Source organism: Filobasidium floriforme (assembly GCF_021052385.1).
Source record: "Filobasidium floriforme strain CBS 6241 chromosome Unknown HD553scaffold_3, whole genome shotgun sequence".
NCBI classification, from domain to species: domain Eukaryota; kingdom Fungi; phylum Basidiomycota; class Tremellomycetes; order Filobasidiales; family Filobasidiaceae; genus Filobasidium; species Filobasidium floriforme.
Window position 1 is genome coordinate 377669 of NW_025763624.1, and position 14868 is coordinate 392536.

The 14868-nt window shown below is 53.1% G+C and overlaps 5 protein-coding genes across 5 annotated transcripts; 2 read left to right on the forward strand and 3 right to left on the reverse strand.

Annotated features, from left to right (window-relative positions):
• Positions 1–661: 661 nt before the first annotated feature.
• Positions 662–3157, reverse strand: HD553DRAFT_292275 (mRNA capping enzyme, catalytic domain-containing protein). The gene is made up of 10 exons (XM_046178403.1): positions 2801–3157; positions 2648–2710; positions 2459–2546; positions 2200–2370; positions 2000–2083; positions 1820–1899; positions 1614–1754; positions 1337–1534; positions 1097–1268; positions 662–1038 (listed from the first exon to the last, which is right to left on the reverse strand). Exons 1-10 carry the CDS (start codon positions 2980–2982, stop codon positions 817–819), a joined length of 1401 nt encoding a protein of 466 aa, XP_046039141.1. The 5' UTR covers positions 2983–3157; the 3' UTR covers positions 662–816.
• A 58-nt stretch (positions 3158–3215) lies between these two features.
• HD553DRAFT_305158 (uncharacterized protein) lies at positions 3216–6824 on the forward strand. Its single transcript, XM_046179116.1, has 6 exons — positions 3216–4000; positions 4093–4206; positions 4282–5308; positions 5379–5559; positions 5632–5771; positions 5831–6824. Exons 1-6 carry the CDS (start codon positions 3394–3396, stop codon positions 6606–6608), a joined length of 2847 nt encoding a protein of 948 aa, XP_046039142.1. The 5' UTR covers positions 3216–3393; the 3' UTR covers positions 6609–6824.
• Positions 6825–6967: 143 nt separating this feature from the next.
• HD553DRAFT_305161 (Rec8 like protein-domain-containing protein) lies at positions 6968–9573 on the forward strand. Its single transcript, XM_046179117.1, has 5 exons — positions 6968–7191; positions 7283–7541; positions 7613–8333; positions 8400–9125; positions 9191–9573. Exons 1-5 carry the CDS (start codon positions 7068–7070, stop codon positions 9365–9367), a joined length of 2007 nt encoding a protein of 668 aa, XP_046039143.1. The 5' UTR covers positions 6968–7067; the 3' UTR covers positions 9368–9573.
• A 489-nt stretch (positions 9574–10062) lies between these two features.
• HD553DRAFT_155196 (SH3 domain-containing protein) lies at positions 10063–11578 on the reverse strand. The gene is made up of 5 exons (XM_046176779.1): positions 11047–11578; positions 10895–10982; positions 10540–10822; positions 10402–10474; positions 10063–10325 (listed from the first exon to the last, which is right to left on the reverse strand). The coding sequence occupies exons 1-5, from the start codon at positions 11459–11461 to the stop codon at positions 10315–10317; spliced, it is 870 nt and encodes a 289-aa protein (XP_046039144.1). The 5' UTR covers positions 11462–11578; the 3' UTR covers positions 10063–10314.
• A 231-nt stretch (positions 11579–11809) lies between these two features.
• HD553DRAFT_347899 (uncharacterized protein) lies at positions 11810–12815 on the reverse strand (the record flags this gene model as incomplete). The annotated part of the gene is made up of 3 exons (XM_046183334.1): positions 11810–12186; positions 12248–12687; positions 12749–12815. 3 exons carry the CDS (start codon positions 12813–12815, stop codon positions 11890–11892), a joined length of 804 nt encoding a protein of 267 aa, XP_046039145.1. The 3' UTR covers positions 11810–11889.
• Between the last annotated feature and the right edge of the window lie 2053 nt (positions 12816–14868).

Below are 14868 nucleotides of genomic sequence, written 5' to 3' on the forward strand. Positions count from 1 at the left end.
TTTTCGGATGCAAGGTGTCTGCTGAGCCTAGCGATAGGATCTTGGACCGTCGAGAGTCGTCTTCTTTTACCACCTTTGGATATCTGGAACACGGAACGAGCTGTTGTACTTTGTGATTTCGACGTGGTGGTTTGGACAGAAAACCTTAGCGAAAAAACCAAAAAAAGAGAGTTTCGATGTGCCTTTTCTTGTAACTCAGCGCAGCAAAAAATGGGTGGAGGAGAAAACGACAATGCCATATCATGCTGCCGAATCGCGCTGCGTACTTGATTGAGGAGGTAAAGAACGACATCAGGCGACAGAACGGCAAAGAAGCAGTGACAGAGAGGCAGAGGAGGTGGTGAATTGTCACTGAGGTGCCGTATGAGCGCGAGCAAGATAGGGGTGCAAAGATAACCTGAACGAAGCCTAATGATCAGTCAGGCACACCTTCCTTTCCCCTGAACCCCCTAGTTGACATCAAAATGCTGTTTCTTTGGGTTTCTAGAACGATTATGAATTATATGCTTGAGTTTCTGCCAGACTGAAGAAATCCCTTTTGCCCATCTGGAAATGCTTTGTGGTAATTAGCAACAGCTTGGCAGGTATCATGGTGGTTAGCGATCAGCAATCAACGATTCAATATTTTGCTTAACGACCATCATCACTAACCGTCCGGAAGGGGATCTTTTGCACTTGTATAACCCGACTCATGTGACCCATCGTCAGCCACGGGCCACCAGAGAACGCTATCGCATGAACACATGCTCATCGCATGCCGCTACGACGATATACAACATGAGAAAATACGACATCTATCCTTCATCATCATCGTCGTCAACGTCGTAGACCACCGCCGAGAATACCACTTCCATATCGACCTGTCGGCATCGGGTACCCGGTAGGTTTAGGCATGCCGAGTGAGGCCGTCGGTCGTGGCGCAGTCGGGATCGTCGGTTTCGTAGGCCGGTTCTGATCCGGCGGCGGTCTGGCCGTCTGAGCTGCTTTTGCTTTCCTCTCTCTGTGTCCTTCGCGGATTGCTGGTACCCGGTCCAATAACTGGAGGAAAACATCGGTCAATGCAACTTCAAGCGCAGTCCATCATCACTCGACTCACCTGAGCCTCCACGACTCCGTCTCGAATACTGTCGATGATCTTGTCGACAATATCGATAAAATTGCCATCGTGCTTGTCGTCCCTAAACCTCATGAATGTCCAGGACTGAAGATCCTCGTTCCAGGCACACTCGACGATGCGCTCATCGTACTGTTCACCAGAGGCTTTTATTCTGTCGAATTTGCGCTCGAGTCAGCTCGACCTAACTACCCGCCGACCGAAAGAGCGCATCGCACTCACGCCTCCCATTCGTCGTCGCTCACGACCATCCGGTCGCAAAACGTGTACGCTTCTTGGCCCCGTCCTCCACGAAAGACGTGTAAAAGGAATATTGGCTTTTCCGACAAATCTGGCAGGTTTGGATTCTCGGCCGAAGCTGGGAATCGGAGTGTCAGTTTGAAGTCGACCGAGTTTTCGTTAGGGGGTTTCCATTTGAGGCTGTTAGGAGTGAAAGAGACGAGCATGATCAGTCCTCGCGTTCGCTTAGGCGAGGCAATCGTTTCGACAACGCGCTCACATGTTGCTGTCCTCCCCTACTACGTATGGCGTATCCACTCGAGTGAAGACTAAACCATCGTGCCCGTGTTCCAGTTTCGGGATTTCCTGCAGCAAGACCTTATCCAGACCATAGGCCAATTCCATCGGTTTAGCCAAAACTCTGGCGAAAGTGGAAGAACCGGATCAGCTGTTGCGCAAGGCGAGTCCTTGTCTGAGAGTACTCACTCGAAAGGCGCCATCCGTCTCCATGCGTCATCGAGCTTGTAATACTGTCTCTGCGGCTTGATCAACCAGCCTTGCATTTTCTGAACACGACGTGAAGCAACAGGAAAAGACATCAGTGACAATGTCTCGTCGTAAGATACCACTAGTGAAGGCACTGGTGATCAGGAAAAGGCGACGAACCCCGTATCGTTTCTCCAAGTTGTTCAGCATCATGGTTTCCTTGTTGTATACTAGCATATCAAAGACGTAATATCTGAGCTTGTACTATCGCCATCACGATCGTTCCAAGCGAAACATGAATTTGTCAGCGTTTACTTCCTCTTACAATGAAGATTATCGAAAAGATAGAAAATTGATCGAGAATTCGCAACTCCACTCACCTGTCCCGTCACCTTGTCTTTATCTAGTACCAGCTCCCCGTCCACCAACGTCGTGCTGCACCAATTCCGTTCGTCACCTGGATTTCCCGCAAATCCGGGTCTCAACATCGGCGCCTCATGATGAGGGAAATAAAGGTGCTCGATCTGCCGGTAGTCGTTCTTCCTGTCCACCTGCAGGTGAGCAGTAAGACAGTCGTGATCAACGTTAGGCACCAAAAGGCAGACGACCTTGAATGCATTCAACGAGAGGGCGGCTCACTAGAAAGGTTTCTTGTCGGCCTAATCGTCCGTTCCACACGATCAACAAGAGCACCCTGACGCCGTCCGTCTTTTCGCATACCCAGAAGCTGTAATGATGACGAGAGACGAGATTGAAAGCGAAATGGCAGAGATCAGCAGGGCATTCGAACAGTGTTGTGGAAAGGTGGCCCGGAAAAGTTCGACTTGCTTGTTCTCTTCCAGCCTTGTCAAACTTGAGTAGGTCATGCTGACAGGTTGAGCACCGGGAAACCTAGACATGATCGAGAGTGTAAAGGCCATCATTCCGCAAATTTAGCACCTCTGCTCGCGCCCAAGCGACTGTCCCAAGACAACGACTGACCGACCAGTAAATCCCGGAACGAGCCCCACCAACAGGGACTGGACTTGATTTCTCGTCTCTGTCGGGATCAGTCGACCTGGGATGTCCGGGATAGGATGCTGTTCGTGAGGTTTTTTAGACGGTTCTGGTGGTCGCGGTGGCCGCTGCGGCGGTGGATTTGTCGAGATGAGGTATGGGTTCATCGTGAGCGAATGTCAATGGAAAGACCCTGTGCTTCTATCGCTATGCCTCTCGACAGGAGAGAGAAGAGAGATGGGATGACAGTTGGTTGTTGATTGTATTACTTGTGATCTCTGTAAATGCTACTACCTTTGCTTTCGGCTGTGAGCGATCATTTCGTTCGATTCGCATCCGCCGTGGAGGCTGCTCAATGACGTCGGGGAAGCATACCTATACTCGATCTACAACATTGTCATTCTAGTTCAGTCCATTCGCAGTTCAAATACTCACATGCTCGGCCCGTCGCCGCCAAGAGATACAAAATAGCAAGGCCAGAAGCTATGCTCGAGTGAACAGCTGACGTTCCGCCGCAGTCGAACGCAACCACACCTCATATCTTCGTTGGCCTTCTCGCTGAGGAACCCTCACTGTAGATGCCCGGAGCTCGAGCCTCGATCGGCTCACACCTCGTCAGACCAAGAACACCTCCACAGATGTTGAACGCTAGGAACATGTCTAATCAGAGGGGACAGCCGCAAGGAGATCGACCCGGTGTGCCACGGGAAGAGGTCAAGTCGAACGAGAGGTCGCAGCCGGAATCGTCATCTGCATCGAGACCGACCCCATCGCCTTTGAACACGCAACAATCGTCTCCTCTGGCAAGAACCGGACCTCCGCCTCTGCCTGCTCGACCTCCAGTAACACCTACCACCCCTTCAACCTCCTCCTTTTCCTCCTTCTTCAGCTCGAAAGCCAAATCCTCCGTATCCTACCTAGCGTCCAACTCTAAACCCTACCGCTCCGCCCTAGCTCAAGCTGGATCTTATGTAGCTTCACAAGCCGGTCTCATACCCGATCGGTCGGTCAGGGGAAATGCCGAGGGCAACGACAAGGAGAAGTCGTGGGGAGAGTGGGCTAGGGATTGGAGAGACCGCAGGGCTCAGGAGGGCAAGGCGGAAGAGTCGTTGAACTTGTTGCCCGGGTGGGTCGTGCTCCGGCCCAGAGCGGATTATGACAAGACCAAGACGAGCGGGAATGCAGGTGGGTCGTCGTTAAAGTTATGCAATCGGGTGCAAGTTGTCTGTCTATCATGCTAACGAAAACGCTCCATGGTCGGGCTCATGCACGTCCAGATGATGACGTCAAACCGTTCGACCTCGAGATCTCGACGTCGGGGTTCGCCAACTCGTTACGAAGTCCAGAGAATGCCAGTCGAAGTCAACGGGTGTTTATGAAGATTGCCAAGAGTGAGCCTCTCCAGGAACGAGAGGATAATGTCGGAGATCCCGCTGACCAGTCTCTTCCATGATCGTTTCATGAAGGCTTCGCGGCACTTCCCAATCTGCCCGCCAGGATCGCAGAGGATCTAGGTGGAGAGCTGAACATCTCGGCGATGCCTACCCCAGGCGATAAGAAGCCCAGCTTGAGCGAAGAGCCGAGCCAGATGGATCTCTCGGAGTCGGCGACGACCGGGATCGGGATCGGCAAACCTAGGACTGAGGTCGAAGGCGCTCGTAGCAATGGAATGGTCCGGAACCCGCAGATGAAGCGATCGGCCACGTCGATGTCGACGGCGTCCGTATCGTCATTTTCGTCGATGGAGGCGAGTTTCTTAAACATGACGCACGAACAACTGAGGGCGTTTCACGAAAACTTGGATGCGAGGTTACAGCCGTTCTGGTCTTCGGCCCTGCAACGTCGAGTCCAACTCTCGATCTATGCTGTACAAGTCCCCATGGACAAACATCCTCGGCATGGTATGCAGCAGGGCCACGAGGTCGCCGTCGAACCGCCTGATCCAGAGGAAGAGCCGCTGATGAGGAACGTGTTTACGACGGACGCGCAGGGGTTGTTTGCGCAGAAGATCGTTATTCCGTGGGAGAGGATCATCTCCCACGGACCGAGCTTGTCGATGGCGTTCCACGATCCTCCCAAGTTTGAGTACTCGACGGGAGAACTACAGGCACGGACGTCGACGTGGGGGCTGTATCTGAAGGCCGAGTTGTTGTCTGAAGGAGGCGCGAACCGACTCCCGCCATCAGCCACGGCACTGCAGCCTCCCTCCTCGCCATCGTTCACCACGGGAACCTTATCTGAAGGCCCCAAACCCGTCGAACTCGACGCGGACATGTGGGACCCTGGTGCGAACGCCTTTTTCTCGCCCAACGCCGTCCCGCTGCACCAAGGGAGCGGTGGTCCGGGAGGTGGGTTGATGAACCTCGGTGCAACTAGGGTAGTAGCGTCGACGTGGACGCCGATCGCCAGTGTAGGTGGCGTGCGGGTCATTTCGGATCTCGACGATACGGTCAAGGTTAGCAATATCCTAAGTGGCACAAGGGAGGTGTTCAGGTAAGCGAGTCCGGGTCGTTGGTGGTTGTTTCCTGGCGTGACAAGCTGATTGTGATTCTGGGTCCCCCAGGAACGCCTTTTGTCGCCCGGTCGAAGAGACGGAAGCCGAGGGCATGTCGGAACTGTACCGACATCTGGCAACACAAGGAGTCGCTGGGTTCCACTACGTCTCGAATTCGCCTTACGAGCTCTTGCCGGTTTTGCAGAAGTTTTTCCAGCATCATGCGTTCCCCACTGGATTTTCGCTCAAGGTAAGCGCTACGTAAACGAGAGTGGAGAAGGAAGGAGGCAACGAAAGATGGCTGATATTATGGTTCTGACAGCTTAAATACTATGGAGGGAGGAACTTAATGAACGGACTGTTTGAACCGCCGGGTGATAGGAAGCGGCCCGGTATCATTGATGTGATGGATTCGTTCCCGCGAGCCAAGTTCGTGCTGATCGGGGATAGCGGAGAACAAGAGTGAGTTTTAGCGAACCACCCTGGCATGAATCACAGCTTATGCCGAGGCTGTGTGGCAGTCTGGAACTCTACGTCGCCATCGCCAAGCAGAGAAAGGACCAGGTGCTGGCGATCGCCATCCGAGACGTTACTACGCCGTTCACCGCCGGGCTGAGCCGTTTCGCCACAAACACGTCGAGCTCTTCGTCGCTTCGATCTGAAGTCAAGACGCCCGTGCGCCAGTCATCTACGGTTTCGAGTAGCGAGATCGATCTGGCTGCGTTGAGTGACGCTCTGGCTGCCGAAAGTTCCAGTTCCGGGGTCGACCAGGCTGCCAAGAGCGGGGTCGCGGGCAGGACTCGCGACGCGGCGAGACGATTGGCTAGGAAGGCATCTGATCTCGATTTGAGTCGTCTGAAGATGCACCGATCGGACAGCAGCGACGACGATAGCGACGCTCCTCTGCGCTCCGGGCTGAACCCGTCTACGAGGTCGTCAGGCGAAGGAAGTGGAAGCTCGACTCCCCGGAAGATCAATCACGACCCGCTGCGACGACACCCGGAAGACCTGGAAGAGGCCATCGCGGATATCGGAGCCGGCGATGACCTTACCCCGCCTGGTACACCGGGATTTAACGACAACATGATTGTCAAGCAGACCGAGGCCGAGATGCAAGAATTATCCGCGACACAGCTCAAGCTGGTCAAACGGGCGGCGGAATGGACGGACAGGAGGTACAGGGCGCAGAGAGAACTACCAGAAGGGATCAAGTTGTTGTTCTTCCAGCATCCTGTCGAGGTGGAAGAGGAGATCGTGGCGGTCGTCAGGGCTGTTTATGGGACGACCCCCGCGAGTTGAGGTCGGTACGAGCGTACCACACACAGTTTTTGTATGGGGAATCTCGATATCGAAGGATAGTCATTGAATCGGAACCAAGGCATCAAGCTGCTTGGCTGGACGCCGAACCCATCAGAGATGTTGTCTTGTATTTGCAGACTCTAAAGGACAATAGGTGAACGGCGACAACGCTTCATAATTCAGGTTTGATGATGCCTGATTACCTCTTTTGTACCCCCCAAACGCGTCGCGACGCGTGAGAGTGACGCGCCATCTTGCACTTTCACTTTGTCCCCCTAGTCGACCCTCGATCGGAATGAATCACCCTCGTTGATATCATCGTCATCGTCATATCCTATTAGGTGTCATTCATTCCCTTGCCCTGATATTCCCTGTACAATCTCATCTTTTTGTCCTTATACCCTTGATACCCCCTCATCTGTTTTTGTACTCCTCAATCACAACAGCACGAACGGCGCGATGCTCCTCACCGAGCTCATCTTGTCCAAAAAAGGACCGCTCGCCAAGGTCTGGATCTCGGCTCATCAAGAAAGGAAACTCAGCAAGGCTCAGACGTTGCAGGTCGATGTCGGAGAGACTGTCGGTGAGTGCTGGCCGGGCGTGCCCTTTATCGTGTTGTCAAGGTTCACTGATCGACTGATGCACGACAATGACGATGACGTTTCCCGTCACAGAGGCCATTCTGGAACAAGATGGCGAACCCATCGCACTCCGAATGTCCGGTCAACTCATGCTCGGAGTCGTCCGTATCTACTCTCGAAAGGCCCAGTACCTGATGGATGACGCCAAGGACGTGAGGGACAAGATTTCTATGGCGTTCAGACCTGGGGATGTGGATCTGCCGTTGGACCACGTACAGGCATCGAGGAACGCGATTACCATTCAGGATGGGGGCGATCTGGCCATGGCCAACTTTAACACGGCTTTGGATTGGTGAGTATAGAATCTGAATAGTTTCGATGATATATACGTACGCTGACTGCGTATGAATTCTGGCTCGACAGGGAGGATATCGCACGAAACTTCATCCCGCTCGGTCTACACGTTGCCAACGAAGCAGACATCACCCTTCCTCGAGCGCACTACGCTTCCTCCATCCGATCATCCTCTATCGCTCGTGAATCTGAAAACGGGATCGACTCTCAAGACTTCGAGTCGGGCGGGATCGACTTGGGTCTGGACATGGGGGACGACACGATCTCGATCGAATACGGACGAGAGGCTCGGAGTGAACGGGCTAGCAGTGTAGCTAGTCGGAGGAGGCAGAGGAGTATGAGCATGTTGAGCGGGGTCAAGTCGGTGAGGGGGGACGACGAGGACGTCTTGCGACTAGGATCCGACGCCGGGGACAACGGGATGGATATCGATCTCGGCGGACAAGAGTTGGACCTCGGGCTGGACCTCGGGGGCGGGTTTGGGGATGTTGACATGGGTGGCGACGCCATGGACGTGGATATGAACTTGAACGACGAGGACCGCGAACGAGCACGCCGAGAGTCGACGAGGTTGTCGACCCCTCCACCGCTGGATGAACAGGATCCGAGTTCGCTCGGAAGGGACCTGTCGCCAGGGGTGGCTGAAAGGATCGCGGAAATAGCGGCTCAGCAGGAACAGAGGGCCGAGAGGGCCAAGCCGAAGAAGAGGGTCAGGATCGCCGCGGTGGATGACGATATCGAGTTGGAGGACGGGGTCGGGAGGCGGGACGTGACGGCGATTTTGGGAGAGGTTAGTGTGCGATGTCTCCGTTATAGAAGTTCGGGACCATTCAATTGACCCAGTGCTGTTTCGCAGGAGAACTACTTGCCCGCGTCAAAAGACATGATCGCCTTGCTGCAGATCCGTCAAGATCCCGTAGCATTCTACTCGCCTACGGTCAAGAAGAACAACCAGGACTACTACCTGGCTGGACCCGTCAGCGGGATGGCGGAAGAGCTGGCCGAACTGTTCATGCTTCCTGTGAGGAGCGGGATTCGACGTGGACCCATCGCGCCTGCCGAGAGGGAGGAGGAAGAGGACGATGTCGAAGTCGGTCGACGGGATGAACGACGTGCGAGCGAGCGGTTCGGACAGGGTGCAGCGGATATCACTTTGGACGAGGATCTTGGCGGGTTTGGAGGATTTGGCGATGATACCGGATTGGAACTCGAGCCAGTCGAAGGATTGGACGACGTTGCCGCCGGCGAACTTGCTAGGAAACGAGACGCCTCGCTCGCCCCCTCCATGGCAGAGCGATTCTCTCGAGCGGGATCAGTGGCACGAAGCATCATCGAGGCCAGGGTCGAAGCTTCGGGTCTGTCGGACGAGTGCCCCATCGCCTTTTTCGACACACGTCTTCGAGTGAATGGGGTTCCTCAAGCTGGGGGCTCGCAGAGTCAGGTCAGCGAGGACTTTAGATCGACGTCGACTGGACAGGGGTGGAGCAGGAATACGGTCATGGCCGTGGAGTACCTCAAGGGCGAGTTGCAGAATGGCGAGGACGAGGATGCAAGTCTGAGCTTTAACGCGGCTGCCAAGGCGGTAAGTAGAAGCGTGTTTGTGCTTGGATCCGACCCGGTTTCTTAACGATGATATTCACCCGGCAGTCTTCGAAACGGGCGGCATCGACAATGTTCTTTGAGCTACTCAACTTGGGGACGAGGGATATGGTCAAGCTGCAGCAAGACACGGCTTACGGCGATATCCAGATTCGGGGCAAGCCGAAGCTGTTCGAGAATTCCGCTCGGGCGGAGAGTGAAGTGCCTCAGCAGATCGCCGTCTAGTCGAGGTGTCGCGTGGAAATGATATCTCGGTTGTATTTCGGAAACCATATAATAGCGAAAGTGTTTGCTGGCCTGTATATATCGCAAAGAAACGATTGGATGCCATATCGACGCGGCTGTCAGCTCGCATAACGATCAATCCGGCGAGACTCCCGTTGCGCCATTGTCCGGTGAGTCTGCATGGCTATTCTAAGTCAAGGCGGCTCGATAGCGATGTAGCCAAGAATACCGACATTTGCGAAGTCGACAACCATACATACGAGGTCCAAGAACGATACGAGGAGGCACACGGAAAACGAACCACTTCATATCTAGACCACGTCGAGGTAGCCCGGATCTGCCTCGATGTCCTGGAGACCTTTCAGCACATACTCAGTCTTTTTTACTGGATCCCTCTTGCAGTAGGCAAAAGTGTTGCTCTCCTTTCTCCAGGCCTTGAATAACTTCCCGATATCTTCAATGTTTCTTCCCTGGACATAAGGAGCTATAGCCATCGCCATGATCACCTGGATCGAGTTCTTTCAGATGGTGTGGACAAAGGCCATCACAGTATCTTTACCCTCTCGAAATCCAGGGCCTCAATGTAGACAGGAAAGAAGAGGTTGCGTATGTCATTATTGCTTGCCTGCCTAAGGACCAAAGCCTTGCATTTGTCTACTGCAAAGCATCTTGCGGGATATTTGGCTTACGTGCCCTATAACCTAGAGATCTGGTAAGCGATACTACTATCACCAATCCGTCAGGCGATTCGCGCAGGCACAACATGGAGTAAGTGAGGCAAAGCGACTCCTGATTTCCGTGCGGGATCTGTCCGCCGAACCACGAAATCTATTCCTTGTCAATTCGATGGCAGCGACAGGGCTCGCCACGTAGTTGTAGTCATAAATTAGGTTGCCGTAAATAGTATTACCAATTCGAATGGTGGTGGTGAAGTTGCATCTACGGAATTAGTTGAAAACTGAAAAAGCAAAAACGTCGAATTACTTTAGGTTCACCTATCAACCAAGGTTCAAGAACTGTCCAAGCCCACTGACTATTATTGACGATCGTACTGGCGGTAGCCGCTCCCGCTCCAAATCCAAGACCTCCGACGGCACTGTGTGCCAGCTGAGTTGACAAAGCGAATGATAAGTCGTGTGAAAGCTTGGACGTGCGAAATGAGGTGGACCTACCGTGCTACCCGTACTGCCCGGCTTCAACTTGAACCTGCTCTTCTTCTCGCCGTCTCCCCCGTGAACCACTTGGCTCTGTGCCCCGCTATAGGCCTGAACGGGCTGGTGGACTGGCGGTGGGCCTGGAGGTTGGTAGGCTACAGGAGGAGGTGGAGCGTGGTACGGCGTCATTGCTCCAGTAGCGTAGCCTTGAGGTGGACTGGGCTGGTAGCCGTGGTCGGACACTGAGGCCTGGGAGCTGTAATGAGAGCGTTGGTCGGCAGGAAGGGACGGTGCCTCCTGCCTGTGCGATCATAGAGGAACGATGGTCAACTTCTGTCTCGACATGCTATTCAACCTCTCAGTCCGCACTCACGGTGATAATCGTTTGATATAGTTATGCGGGAACAGCCCTGTTCGAGAAGGATCATTCTCGAGATGTCCTCTGTACCACTCGGGGTTGACTGTGTTGGAGTCAATCTTCTGCTTAGCGAGCAGTTCCGTTTTCAACGCTGGGCTCAACCTCACCTTCCTCGTCTACGATCACAACGTCGTCCTTCCTGAACGAAAGGTCGCCATACGAAGTGCTATTGTAGTCCCAGAGCGCGATAGCCCTGTCCTTGGGAGGTTCATGAACACTGGCAGGTCCGTTCCGACGGGGAGGCAAACCCGGCATTGGTGGACCTGTATGTGTTGATGACGATGAAGACTGTATAGAAGGTCCAGCGTGGTTCATCTGTGGTGATGGTGTTGCGACCGCGGTCGGGACTAGCGATAAAGAGCTCATGTTCGCTGCCAGACCTCCATGTTGTCGGGAAATGAGCTGATTTCTAACTTGATCCAGTTCAGGGGATGAGGAGATGATGTTTTGCGATTGCAAAAAGGTCAAGGATGAGATGGTCTGGGAGATGACGTGCGAGAGGAGAGCGTCCTGCGGATTCATAATGGGCTAGATACGTGGTTGTGCAGCAGATCTTCAGCTGTACAAGATATTTCCTAAATCGATGGCGACCAATTAACCAGGATAGGAGTTAAGATGAGGTCTAGGGTGGCATTTCAGTAAGAGAGTCGAGAACTGCGAGATGAGGTGTACGAGTGCGAGTAGATTGCTCGCAGTTCAGTCCAAAGAGGCTGTGTGTCTCGCAATTCCCGGCCGCCGAAGAGAGAGAAAGGGGGAAGAATGACGTGTCCAAGGCTATTGTTCGGCACGCAGCAGTCTGAAACACTTGTTGTCCGCACTTGAAACAGTTTCAGGTGGTACAGTAATAATGTGACATGGATGAGGGCATATGTGAGCGAAGAATTTAGTGTGTCCCAAATGCTACACGACTATAGACGTGAACTGGTCTCTTTCGTGGGGAAACGATTGTGCTACTGCTGTTTGTAAGGACCAAAGCAACTGCATTTCACAGTTTCGTCTTCGCTCATGCCTTGAGGCACGGTGACATTGCAAGACGGACCCCATACGACAAAGTCGGCTTTACAGAGGTCCTGCAAGGGGTATGCGATGCTGACAGCTGAATCTCCAGCACCGATGTTCACGGAATTGCCTCCGTCGCTGTTTCCATATACGGCGCCGTAGTTCAGGATGGACCCATTGCCATATGTAGCGGTGTCGTGCTGTGTCGGATTAGGCATCTTGGCGGGATTCCATTGTACTGTCAATGGCTGTCATGTACAGGTCAGATTATGCCCACAACATCTTGAAACGACAGCGGCCTAAGCTTACCTGCCTAGTACCACGAGTGGCCAGAACATCCGCAACCTTCTTGATGTTTCCCGCCTCACAATCAGGCAGATCGATAAAGTCGATAGACGCATTGGTCACGAGTTGCCACGCTCGCTCGAGCGACCCCTGCCCGCGAGCCTGAAAGTCTTGTTCGGCGATATCGGCCGCAGCGCGATACCAGGCAGGTGCCCCTGGCTGAGTATATTCGGTCAGGAGATGCACATCGCAGTTGCCCGGGCCGACCAGATCCGCGACCCGTCGAGCATCGCTCAACCAAGTGGCGCGGATGACCGAGTTCATGATCGTCTTGGCCTGATATTCGCCCGGTTCCGGTGTCCAGGTCACGCTACTTGCGGTGATGTTGGGGAGGCTGTAGCCACCGAAACAGTTCTGGGCCATGTCGAACGTCGCGGCATCGGCTTCCTGTCGAGATGCGATGTCTACGATCGATGGCTGTCAGCACTGGTGGCAGCTGGGTACGAAGATCAACCCATCACTTACTCGATGGAAGGGCGAGTACCGACAGATGTTGGGCTGCTAGCGTCGAGAATAGGATAGCGGTTAACATGGTAGCGCGATGGGTGATGCGTTCGGTGGACTGCATACCCTTGGGTAGGCAAAAGGGCACTAGACTCGGGTTATAAACTTCCACTTGCCTATGTACTTTCAGCTCGCCCCAACCTTCCTTGAAACTCAAACCTCGACCGACAAAGGGGTTCAAAGGAGTGCAGATCGATGTTGTTACGGATCCGTCAGGAGTTGGCTCAAAGTCTGCTGCGACCTGAAACGCGGGTCGCCGAATGCTTATGTATGCGTGCCGTTTCAGTGAGCATGATTTCCTATGTGTAGGGTATCATCTCCATCTGGGCGCGTTATACTTATATGAAAGGCCTTGATCTCGAGTGAGTAACCTAACAGTGCAGTGCTTACGATAAAGAGCTTTTCATCGGCGATTTGTGAACGTTTCACTACACGGCTCAAGTAGAATAAGGACGAGTCGACAAGATCATTATGCTCAAACGATGATCCAAGCAGACTCATGGTTCGGCTCCAAGGAAGTATACATAACCTCAAGTAGGAATGAACAAACAGCTACAGAAACAAGCGAATACCCAGCTTGGTTGCGAAGTTGGTCGTTTATGACCCGAACACCTTGACGCGCAGTTCGTTGAAATCGTGTAAAGGTGGATATATTGGTTTGGACGAGGTGTCAATAAGGATTTCGAAGCACACCTCTTTCTCAAGCTCTATCAATTCGGTCTACGCTCAGTACGCAAGCCTGATCACAGTCTGTTACCCTTCTTACATTGCTTTCTGAGAGGAGGAATCTCATCGACTAGGCTCCTCATCGTCATCGAATAGCTTCGGACGTTCACCATCTTCCCAATCTTCCAACTTCAAATTTTGCAGCGCTTTGAAAGTGCTAAGCAGTGGATTCCCGATCGTGGTTTTCCTTGCTGGGGGATAATGGTTTCGCTGCCTCATCTGTTGCTGTAGGAACAAGCACTCACCATGATGATGCGTTTCGTATATTAAGCGACGACATTGAGTCAGAAATGCAAGAGCCTTGCGTCTGGCAGAGTCTCTCGTAAAGATTCTACTTAGCCTCTCGTTTCCTCCTCCGCTTATGTGTCGGTTTGATGGCAGGAAAACATCCCAATCTAGGTCCACCTTCCCTGTCTGCCCTTGGTAGATGTGGCGGAAAAGCTCAGCATATACTCCTGTCAATAGTTGAATAGGTTTATGCCCATATGTGCATGTAAGAAGGGGCTCTGTGTATTCCCCCTCGGGCCAAATTGGCGTATTCTTGATGGATTGGGGAACGTTGCAGGTGAGTAAATTTTGCATGAATGGTTGACCTGCCGCGGAAACTGAGAATGGCACTTGAAGATGTTCAGTCTGAATAGTTGCATTCCTCCTCTGCCATGATCAGGCTCACCATTGGATCCAAGCGATTCAGGGGGGCGAGTATCAGCAATTTCGGGGTGGAACGCGTATAGGGACGATGATCCCGGAGCGAGGTCATCAGGAACTACAAGGGTTTCATCGGCGACCGTTGGATACCCCAGGTGACCCATGTCGGCCGGAACATATCTGTGTTGTTCATAGGTCTGGGGAGACCATGATACAGGCGCAAAAACCATTAATGCGCTCGGTGTCATGGCGTTCTCAAAGCCTGGCTTTGGACTGGTCGGTAATTTCGATCTGGCTGATGAGCCGAAGTGCCTCGCTTCTGAGTGTGTCATCGTGGAGAATGATTGCTGAACCACAGAACTTTCGAGGGAAAAGCGTCTTCGTTTGGGGATTGAAGCCGGCTGTTGCGGTGCGGAAGGTGGTAGCCCTGCAGAGCCAGGCCCTGTTCTCTCGAGCCTCGACTTGTATGAGAAGGCAAGCTGGAACAGTTCTTGTGTTTCGCGCTGCTTCACTTCATGGGCAGTCGCACTCGACCAGTCCAGGTCGCGGATCTCATTTAAGAAAAATGCAAAAGCAGTTGTGGCGTCTGGATCATCGACTGACTTGTTGCAGCAGTCTATCAGGGCCGCAATTTGTTGATCCCAAGCACCAGGTATGACGAAGTCGTGAGGAAGATATCGGTTCCACAACCAAGTGATCAAATCTGT

Excerpts from the sequence above, each read along its gene's own strand:
- HD553DRAFT_305161 (XM_046179117.1), top strand. The coding sequence starts at position 7,068 with ATGCTCCTCACCGAGCTCATCTTGTCCAAAAAAGGACCGCTCGCCAAG. Across the intron at positions 7,192-7,282 it reads CGATGTCGGAGAGACTGTCG|AGGCCATTCTGGAACAAGAT; the intron begins GTGAGTGCTGGC and ends TTCCCGTCACAG. Across the intron at positions 9,126-9,190 it reads TTAACGCGGCTGCCAAGGCG|TCTTCGAAACGGGCGGCATC; the intron begins GTAAGTAGAAGC and ends TTCACCCGGCAG.
- HD553DRAFT_305158 (XM_046179116.1), top strand. The coding sequence starts at position 3,394 with ATGCCCGGAGCTCGAGCCTCGATCGGCTCACACCTCGTCAGACCAAGA. Across the intron at positions 5,309-5,378 it reads GGCACAAGGGAGGTGTTCAG|GAACGCCTTTTGTCGCCCGG; the intron begins GTAAGCGAGTCC and ends TGGGTCCCCCAG. Across the intron at positions 5,560-5,631 it reads CCACTGGATTTTCGCTCAAG|CTTAAATACTATGGAGGGAG; the intron begins GTAAGCGCTACG and ends TGGTTCTGACAG.
- HD553DRAFT_292275 (XM_046178403.1), bottom strand. The coding sequence starts at position 2,982 with ATGAACCCATACCTCATCTCGACAAATCCACCGCCGCAGCGGCCACCG. Across the intron at positions 1,900-1,999 it reads ACTTGGAGAAACGATACGGG|AAAATGCAAGGCTGGTTGAT; the intron begins GTTCGTCGCCTT and ends CGTCGTGTTCAG. Across the intron at positions 1,535-1,613 it reads GTAGGGGAGGACAGCAACAT|CCTCAAATGGAAACCCCCTA; the intron begins GTGAGCGCGTTG and ends CACTCCTAACAG.
- HD553DRAFT_155196 (XM_046176779.1), bottom strand. The coding sequence starts at position 11,461 with ATGAATCCGCAGGACGCTCTCCTCTCGCACGTCATCTCCCAGACCATC. Across the intron at positions 10,983-11,046 it reads TGTGATCGTAGACGAGGAAG|TCAACCCCGAGTGGTACAGA; the intron begins GTGAGGTTGAGC and ends ACTCCAACACAG. Across the intron at positions 10,475-10,539 it reads CGGGCAGTACGGGTAGCACG|CTGGCACACAGTGCCGTCGG; the intron begins GTAGGTCCACCT and ends TTGTCAACTCAG.